This window comes from Nematolebias whitei, chromosome 4, assembly GCF_014905685.2.
Source record: "Nematolebias whitei isolate Nwh7 chromosome 4, NemWhi1, whole genome shotgun sequence".
Taxonomy (NCBI): domain Eukaryota; kingdom Metazoa; phylum Chordata; class Actinopteri; order Cyprinodontiformes; family Rivulidae; genus Nematolebias; species Nematolebias whitei.
In genome coordinates, this window is record NC_056501.1 from 30,387,340 (window position 1) to 30,397,789 (window position 10,450).

Genomic DNA, 10,450 nt, shown 5'->3' on the forward strand with positions numbered 1-10,450 from the left:
CCCCCCCCCCCCCCCCCCACATGATGTAAAGATGTATAGACAGCACCTCAGGGAGCTCGAGGCAACCCCTTTGTCTTAAGACATTGTAAGAGATTCAAACACTGTGATAATGAAAAGAAAGTGCTTCATTTTTCTTGTGGCATCTTCGGCTCCTTCTCGTCTTGTGCTGGAGTTAAGGTGTGGCGTCGCCTTTCCTCTCCTGCTCGATGGCTGCGACGGAAACACACACACACAAAGCTGTTAGCAGGCTGCGGCGCTCCATGATCTGCTCGGTGCAGCCTGCTGCAACCATTTGTTTGAGCTGCTCCGTTTGCTGAGCGTGTGTGAAAGTGATGATGAGTTGACAGGAAAAATAATTGCTGCAGGGAGGGATGGAGGACTCTCCTCCAACATGCACACTTGGAAGGAAGGAAGGGGCGGCCACTCACTCTCTTTGGTAGGCAGAGGGTTTTTCTCTTTTGTCTCCGTCTTCTTCAGCTTTGTCTTGTCAAAGCGGGCGATCTCAGTCATGTCAGGCTTGTCCGACATTTTGGCTGCAGAGGACGACACACAAAAACCCACGCGTTTGATCGTTCCTGTCGAGCATCGCATCGGTAACACACATTCCATGACACACAAGCATTGTTATATACAGTCCAGCTCCACTTGTCTGCCATGTAATGTATCATAATCTCTGGAAATGCTTAACAGGGAGTGTTGCGCTCACGTCTGCTTCATCCTGACAGCTAACCAAAGCTGCCTTCTTTCTTTATCGTCCCCCTCCTCAAAACCTATTAGTCTTTGTTCTCCATTTTTAACATCCGCCCTCTGGCTGTTTTGCTCCTTCTGCATCCAGCCCTGTAGTCTTGTGGACGCAGGTGGTCCTCTGCAGCAGAAAGGCCCGGCCTTTAACAGTCTTTAGCCTAGTCATGCCTGTTTGATCTGCTGTTCTGGCAGAAATGTAAAGGAAGCCAAACTACTGTAACCTTATTGATCTGGACTCTTAAATAAAACTGATTAACGACTTTCTGAAGACATGACAAGCAAACCAGCATGGATCTTGCCTTTAACCACCACTGTGCTACATCAATATTAGCAGTAGTCCATTTCCAATCCTATATAATCCAACAATAATCCTAATTATACAAGTTTAATGCCTTTTGTTCCTTTGTCGCCATCATCAGCCTCAACATGTTTCCATTTCTCTGCCTGCTTGTCCACCATCCAGCCACACCCCACTCCTTTGTTTGAGTCCCAGTTAAAGGAGAAAACTGAAGATCAGCAGCCACAAAGAGACACGTAACGACAAATGAAGGACAGATGAGTCTTACTTACCGATGTTCCTCTCAGCAGTGGGCTAAGATCCTGTGACGGAGAGTCCAGGGAGGGATGAGGCGGCAAGATGGAGAGCGAAGCTGAGACAGTCTGCCGGTGTGTGTGTGTGTGTTTGTATGAGTGTGTGTGTTAGTGAGGCGTCCAGCATCCAGGGTGAGGAATATAAGAGGAAGGGAGGGAGGAGGGAAGCTCGTTCAGCCCTTCCTCCACATTAATATTAACGTTCTCAGGGAAAAATACCAGAGAGCAGTTTACTGTAAAAGATGTGGGTCTGATCATGATCAATTATTTACAATTTATGTATGTTTGATAAAATATAGATTATTTGACTCACATGCAGCGGGACTAGTGATTTATAAAGCTGTGTAAGATTTTAGAGTCAACTCTGCCTTCCTGAGGATGAATGCATGCTGGAAACATCTATAAACTTATAAATCATTGTTTAAATTGTACTTAATAGTCCAAAATAAAATTTAAAAAACAAACTCATACAACAAGGCATTAATGTTAATATGATTTTATTTATAATAAAGCAAACACAATACGAATAGCCTAAAATTATTTGGGACGCTTGTCTTGAGGGAGTTCATAAGAATACACATTTTGACTGAAAAAAAAAAAAATCTTATACAGGAATATAAACAGACCTAAAACCAATAATACAATACAACAACACAATAATAGGGTTATAATAGTTAATATGCAATATGGGAGCATGACTATGACAATAATTATAATTTCTATGAGAAGCTTACAAGTGATTATAAAATAACAAAAATACTATTCCTATTTTAAACTTACATACTGCTGATAATTTAGGAGTTTATAGCCGAGGATATTGTTTGTCAGCTCTAATTTTAATGGTCCAGATGCAAAATACACAAATCAGAGTATTTATCCAGATGTGACAGATGGTTTGACAAAGTTAAGAATTTAAATAAAACATGTGCAGCAATAATATTATCCATATAAACCCATTATATATATATATATATATATGTGTGTATATTAACCTGGCAATATACTTTATTACCCTATAACTAGTATAACTAAGGAGATCACTCATAATGGACAGTAAATTCAATATTAGCTCATTAAGGCGAAAAGTGTGGAGATGCTTGGTTTTTGTAACTTTTATAATTTTCAGCATATTTAACTCTATTTACACTTATCTTCTGTGTAGAAATAGGTCGGACTCTTCTCATTGTTTTCAAAAACTTTGTTTTTATTGAAATCTTTTTCAGCCTATTTGCTCTGTTTTTGTCTTATGCTATCAGCAACGGTTCTGCTACTTTGGTCTTTTAACTAAGTTTTTAGGTATTTTTAGCTCCCATTTAGCTTATTTTGATTATTTAGTCAGCCTTTCATGATCTTTAGCTGTTATTCAGATTTTTGTTACTTTGAGGTTTTATTAGCTTTTGGCTGCTTCATTTTGTGTCTAGCTTTTTGCCACTCTTAGTAAGCCATTTGTTTTAATTTCATTTTGCTTTTGCTACTTTTAGAATTTGGTTACCCTTTTTGCTACTTTAGCTTCTAGCTGGCCTTTTGTTACCAACAAAGTGACACTGCATGATTTGACACCACACCTACACACTAACTCGTGTTCTGCTACTTATAAATTTACCAAGTCAGTTTCAGCTTCTGCAGCAAATTTTAGCTGTCACTCAGAGCTCAGCGTTTAGCATTCATTTGAGCAGAAAAGGCAATTCCTTTAGGTTTTTATGAAGTGTTTTATTTCATTTCAGAAGACAATTGTTTCAATTAAAAAACAAACAAAAAATGACATTATAAATTGCTGTTGCTTGAAATAAATGCAAGAAAATTCACATCCACAGGGAAAAGCATCTTAAATTATATGTATATATATATATATATATATATATATATATATATATATATATTTCCATCTTCCTACAATGTTAATTTGTGTTTGAAAACAAGAGCCGAACTTTTCTAAATTGGATAAAATCAAAGATAGCCTATTTTTAAGCTTATTGATAACCTCTGATCGATGTGAATACATCATTACTAAGCTAAAATAGTTTCATTGTAATGTTTCATGCTTCACAAATGATCTAAAATCAAACATTAGTAGGCTGTTCATGTCCAGTGTGAGTAAATAATCAGCAGATAAATGAAGACAGTAAGCCCTCCCATCTGTGAAAGCCTGCCGAGACCTTTCTGAATAACATCATATACACTAATGAAGCCATGACATCATTGCAAAGCCCTTTGCTGCCATCTTTGACTTCTAATCTTCCCAGGGGTACAGTTACAACTGCTGAGGAAATCCACCTCAGAAAAGACTCCTCGTCTGAGAATAGAATGACTCATCATGACCTCAGTTACCAAGAAGCACTCTAGCAGTAATCAGACAGTATTCCCCTTTTACCAAGTCCTCCATGAATAGAAGTGTTAGCTAAATTAGCAGCTGAGTTTTAAATGATCGTGCTTTTCATTGCCCACCTCTGAAAGTGAAGGTGGAATGATACTATGTCTTTTTCTCTGTCTGTGTATTAATTTGTCTGTTAGCAAAATATTTAATCAACCACTGGACTGATTTTAATGAAACTTGCAGGGAGGCTAATTTGACAGATTATTAGCTAATGTTTTGCCTGGTAGAAGTCTAAAGTTACTCTGAGCGTAAAAAAGAGCATGTATTATTAACTTATTTTTTTATATTTATGAATGTTTCTGTTCACTTTCCTGAGATGACTTCTGTTGTGACTTGGCTGTATATAATGAACTGAATTCAATTGAATGATGTATCACATTTTCTACATGAGTTTGCAACTAAAATAATTTACAAGGTTGGACCAAACAACTCTCCTCATAATTTGATGATCGTAGTTTAAAAGTTTTGCGTGAAAGATGGCGGGTGATAAACATTATCTCAAGGGATGCCCTGCCTTTATTTTAACTGATTATTGTAATCATCAACCAAAAGACACAAAAAAGTAAAAACTTTGAAAGGATTTATTGTGAAAATCGTGTAATTCTACGTTTGCTTGTTTCTACTTCCTGTCCTCTCAAACCCAGCCGGTCGAAGCAGACGGCTGCTCGTCCTGCTGGAGGTTTGTTCCTGCTAAAAAAATGAGTTTTTCCTTTCCACTGTTACCACTCTGCTTGTTCAGGATGGGAGACTGTGATAAAGTGAAGATTTAACACAATCTGCTGTCGTCATTAGATAGAGGACTTTTACTAACCGTCTTTTATATATGAATGTTTCTGTTCAGTGTCCTGAATGACTTCTGGCACTATATAAATAAACTGAATTGAATTAAAAAAAAAAAAAACACGAGGACATGTTTCATTTTGCTCCTTCAGAATAAAACAATGAGTCAAACAGTGTATGAGCTCTGTGCTATCATATGTGACATCATACTGAATGACTTAGCTTTTTTTTTAGGATTACATCAGCCTCATAATGACAGCAATAAAACTTCCATGGAGACTCTGTAGCTCCCCCTGCTGGACAGATTCAGGTGCTTCATTTAACAGCCTGTATAACAAAATGTTTAAAGAATGAATAAAACAGATTAAAGCAGTGTTACAATTTGATTATGACAGAAGGAACATAAACCCATTGTATTAGTTTTGCATTAAGAGTTTTAAATTAAACCCTGATTCAGCATTTTTGGGCACATTTCCACTCACTTGTTTTTTTTTTTTTTTTTTTTTGTGGAAAACATCTTTGACCTTCTCTGATTTGGGCTTGGCCTTCTTATTTACCTTTCTGTTTAAAATGTTACCATGTTTGAAGGTCACAGACGAGATGCTCACTGACAAAGGTCAGACTTACAACAACCTGTCAGGAAAATGTGACGGCCTGCTGTGGAGGATGGACCAGAGAAACTTGGATCAGGACCTTCTCTGCACTGTTTGAGCAGCTCTAGATGAAGAACGTCAACTGAGGAGAATTGTAGAAACCACAGATAGTAAACAGGAAAATTAAACACCCAGCACTCCTTAAATAATTCATAATGCCCCAAATAATGGAGTTATAACCAATTTGGAAAATCCTTGAAATTAACATGCGCAGAGTATTTGTTGTGAAAGGCTCTCACCTTTTACAACATCAAACTGTAGCTCAATATCTGTCAAATTGTTTTAACATTGAGAAATAGTAATTTTGGGTTGGATAGTGTTAATTAGCTCTAGCAGCCATCTTGAAATAGATCAACTCCAAAAGTTATTCAGTTGTATTTGCACATCCAATAATTACTTCCTGCAAGATTCATTAAAATCCAATCAGTGGTTCAGGAAATATTCAATTAACGGAGCGTGGATGTTGATTCTAACAGTTATTGCTAAAGTTCAAAACAATTTTTTAGCTTATTATCTGCAAAACTGGCTGAATTATAGCAATCATTGTGTTTTTTAAATCCAGTTTTCTAAGGCAGCCATCTTTAGCTGCAGGTTAATCACTTATAGATGTACATCTGAATATTTCCTGAAAGTTCCATTTACATCACTTTGGTGGTCCATGAGATATTTTGCTAACAGACAGACATAACTGGCTCCAAACAGTGCATAGCAAAAATCTAAACATAGATCTTACTTAATGTGTCATCTCAGGATTTGTGCTGGGAGTCAGTCACAGCTACTACCACACCAAGTCTGTGCAGCTGAGGGAGGTTTAGCCAGATGTTCTGCTGCAGACAAACACAGGATGGCAGCACAGGACTGTTTGCAGGTTTTGTCAGGGACCACCAGAGTGCACTCCTGCCCCCAACTCAAAACAACCACTTCAAACAGCTTCAAGTTTTCTGTCACTAAAGTGATAAAAATAAAAATCCTCCAACTTTTCCAAACATAGTTAAGTCCATTCGTGTGTTTTGATGCAGTATGAGAGTGTTCAACGAGTAATCCAAACCATTTCAGCCTGACAGTAAATCACATCTGGAGAGGAGACGACTCCAACTCTTACTGCTGAGTCTGAGTCAAACACACGTTAAATCACACTTAATTGAATACTTCAGATGTTTTATTCAAATGGGCTTGTGTGAAAGGTTATGAGTAGAAAGCGTCTTACATGCTGTAGATGACACTGAATAACAGTTTAGTGAAATAGTCTGAAAGAGTTGGTGACGCCCCACAACTTTATGTATCACCATATTTTCAAGGTTTTACTATTGAATCACTTATCAGCGCAAGTTAATTCTAAAACTCTGGCATGAAAGGTGGCGGGTGATAAGCATTTCAAGGAGTGCTACAGGAAGTGTCTAATTCTGACTCGGTTAAGGATGAAGCAGCTGTTTTGTTGGTTCATATGAATGCTGTTCATAAACCTTTAATTTCTCGTCCGTTTTGCAGTAGTTGTTTGTTACACTGACGGCCTTGTTGTCTGCTGGTTTTACTGGTTATGTTCTGAGATTCTTCTGTTGCAAACCGAAAGATGTTAAATGCATTTGATAGAAAAGAAGGAAAACTTCAATAAAACCTAACTTTGTCTGACTATATTCATTCAACCTTTATTTAGACAGGTAATCCCATTGAGCCTCGAGGACTCATTTACAAGAGAGGCCTGATAGATATAACGTTTATTGGTTTCGACATCACATTATTTTTGAATCAAGTGGTTTTCAAGCGATATATAAAGTAGTTAGACATTTACTTAGACCACAAACCAACCGCACGACTGCTTTAGAGACACTTTGTTAAACAAAACAAAATGGTATAGAAATTATAAATGCCACAAAAAAAAAAAGAAAGAAAAAAAAAGTGCAAACAATGAATCCAAAAGTGAATTTTGGGCACAGGTGGAACAGATGTCTCGGGATTCAAAGCCAACAAAAATAAGCCACGATGACAACCTTTTCTCCTTTTTTAAGCTAAAGCCATTTTCTGCTCAGAGGCGAGTGAGGAGGATCTCCCAGTGATCAGTAACGGCTCTAAAAGCCAGTCTCTGTGATGGTGTGGGCTTGTAACAGTGCCCTTGGCACAGGTAATTTACACTTCTGTGATGGCAGCATTAAGACAGAAAAGTGCAGTTTTGAGCAGCATATGTTGCCTGCAGAGCTCGGCAGTCCGTGCTGCGGTTTTGTAATCCTGCGGCTGCAGGTTTGAACCCAGGTGGAGTCAGGATGAGCTTCTGCTGTAAAGCAAAGTCCAAATTATTTAGTAAGCCCGCTTGTTGTGGTGATGCCTGCAGAAAGGGGCATCCGAAACAAAAACGCCATGCCGCTTTCAGAGAGTTTTGTCAAAATCGGATAAGGCAATAGAACGCAGCACTCTGCACAGATTATAAACTGCACCACTGCAGACACAGCAGCGGCCTCTCTGCTCTTCTGACAGATTCACAATAGAGATGAACGATGAGCTAAACATTTTTTTTCATCTCGCTGCTCCCTTTCATTCACGGTTTGATGCATCTTGTGTTTTTAATTATTGTATATAAAATGATTGTTTCTAAATGAATGAATGAAATAAATTAAAACAATATGATGACCTTATGAGGATTTAAGAATAGGAAGAAATAACATTCCCCAAATGTTTGCATTTACTGTATTTCTATGATGACATAATGGAGCAAGTTGCTAAAGGTGTTATCTCCCAGCGAGAAGGATGCCGAGCCAAATCCTGGCCAGGGACCTTTCTGGGTGGAGTTTGCATGTTCTCTCCGTGCATGTGTGGGTTTTCTCCGGGTACTTCGGTTTCCTCCCACAGACAAAAAACATGCATGTTAGGCTCACTGGTGTCAGAAGCATTTGGAATGTGTGGGAGACACACTGGTGGGGAGGTCTGGGGGTCCTTCCCCATAAAATTTTGAATAAAATGCATGACATTTCCTGCATTCTGCTGTATTTTAACAGGTTGTTAAACATCTAAATTTACCTACATATGTAAACACTTGATTCAGTAACTATTTTAGAATTAATGAAACAACTAGACGTATCCTGACCAACAGCTCTCCTTGTGTGAATAGAGCATGAAATGGGCACCCTGAAAGGAAGAAGCAGGTAAAGGCAGACATTATTCTGTGTATTGTTAAAATGTTGAAGGAAAGAGGAATGAATTGTAACCTTACAAAGTATTAAACTGTCAATGTCTTGGTCTTTCTGAGACTTATGGGAGTAGTTTTATGTATGCAAGTACTTGTAGTTTTGAATGGATTTTTTTAGTCCCTAAGTTTAATAACAATAACAATAGTGAAAGAACTCCCGTCAGAAACCTTACAAAACTAAACCGACTCTCCTAGTTTGAATAATCCAAGTAAAATCGGCGAGGAACAACCCAAACCTCTGTGCTTTTAAAGGCAGTTGTTGGGTGTGCTGTAGGACACACTGCAGGATCAGTGAGAAGCAGATAAGCGGCCTACCCCAGTCTCATGAGCTCCACGACTAACAATGGAGAGTTATACTGAAGCCACGTGTTCCATCATCCGGCCAATGAGCGGAAAGCATCAAAGTGTGGAGGAGTTATCTCACCTAGCCAGCTTGAGGACAGTGACAAAGATGAAAATGGGAAGAAAACAGCAGAGAGGGAGGAAAGAAGATGGAAGAAGAGATGGGGAAAAAAGCGGGAGAGGGACAGAGATACAATCTCCTGACCTACAGGTTCTTATGGACATCATGTTGTTAATACGTCTTATCAGGCTAATGAGGAATCATGTCCATCAGTGAGTATAATGCTCATTGAATGTCACATAATGTGAGTGTGTATAACATCCGTCCTCCTGAAACATTCATGTGCTTAATGTGTTTGCAGACACAACAAAGTCAACATCCTCTTCACCCTTCTTCACCTTCAGCATCCGTTCTCATTTCTCTAAACCGAACCCATCACAAATAAAGGCTTTAACTGATCAAACAATCGATCCATGCTTCTATAAATTAGACAAACAGATGAACAACTCAGCACATTTACACAGTGATTATTGCTGATAGATTACTATATCCTGTTTAGATGCTGTGCAGACAAACCTTTGACCGTTAACGGGAAAATCCACCTCAAATGAAGAGCAAAAGCAGGAAAACATGTAAATGAACAGAAGAGGGAGCTGAAATGACACAAAACTCTGAGCTCGCTGTCACTGATAACGATCAGACAAGCAGGAAATAAAATCTGTTTCACTAAATGAAGGAAGATAAAATATCAGAGATTAGGACTGTCAGTTATTGAAGACTTCGTCTTATATGAGGAGCATGTGAGGACTAATCTGAGCTTAATGTGTCCTCGTTAAAACTGTTGTGTCTTTATGTTTTCATGTAGTCTTTGCAGACTAGCAGTGGGGCATTAGCGATGCTCATGTTCAGAAATACATAATAAATGATGAAATGTTCTTATTTAAATTTCTCTTGGTGAGTTTGAATGTGTGGGCTAGATCAGCCAGGAGCAAGCACAGGGCAACAACATCATGTTTATTAGTCTTTTTAATGACTGTTTAAAAAAAACTAACTCACATTAAAATTAGAAATACAAATCATGGAAATCTTATTTAAATTAGTTGGTTTTTTTTGTTAAAGTCACTATATATATATATATCTATATATATATATATATATATATATATATACACATATATAAATCAGCATTATGAGTGCAGTTACAATTATTATTGTCTTCCACCACAGGAGGCGGGTGATCATGCTTTATATATATATTTTTTTCCACAGTTTTTATTCTGGTTAGAGATTCATGAGTCTAACAGCTTCAGGGTAGAAGCTGTTCCTCAGTCTAGTGGTTCTACACTTAATGCTCCTCAACCTCCTTCCTGAGGGGAGTGGGGCAAAATGTGTGTGTGCTGGGTGAGTGAGGTCCTTCATGATGCAGGTGGCCCTTTTCCTGCATCTAGAGGTGTAGATGTCTGTGATGGTGGAGAGACTGACTCCAACAGATTTCTGTGCAGCCTTCACCACTCTCTGCAAAGCTTTTCTTTTTGCAGCTGTGCAGCCTCAATGCCACACGTTGATGCTGGAGCACAGGATGCTCTCCACTGCACACCTGTAGAAGAAGGTGAGGACTGAGCTTCCCAGACCAGCTCGTCTCAACCTCCTGAGGAAGTAGAGTCTCTGATGAGCTTTCTTGATCAGGCTGGAAGTGTTGTTGCTCCAGATGAGGTTGTTGTACTTGTAGCTGGAGACCACTTCCACCACAGATCCTCCTATGTTATTTTTTTTTTTTTTTTTTTTGG

The 10,450-nt window shown here is 38.5% G+C and overlaps 1 protein-coding gene across 1 annotated transcript; it reads right to left on the reverse strand.

Moving 5' to 3' along the window:
• Positions 1–38: 38 nt before the first annotated feature.
• Positions 39–1,451, reverse strand: tmsb2 (thymosin beta 2). Its single transcript, XM_037675974.1, has 3 exons — positions 1,315–1,451; positions 429–533; positions 39–210 (listed from the first exon to the last, which is right to left on the reverse strand). Exons 2-3 carry the CDS (start codon positions 526–528, stop codon positions 173–175), a joined length of 138 nt encoding a protein of 45 aa, XP_037531902.1. The 5' UTR covers positions 529–533; positions 1,315–1,451; the 3' UTR covers positions 39–172.
• Between the last annotated feature and the right edge of the window lie 8,999 nt (positions 1,452–10,450).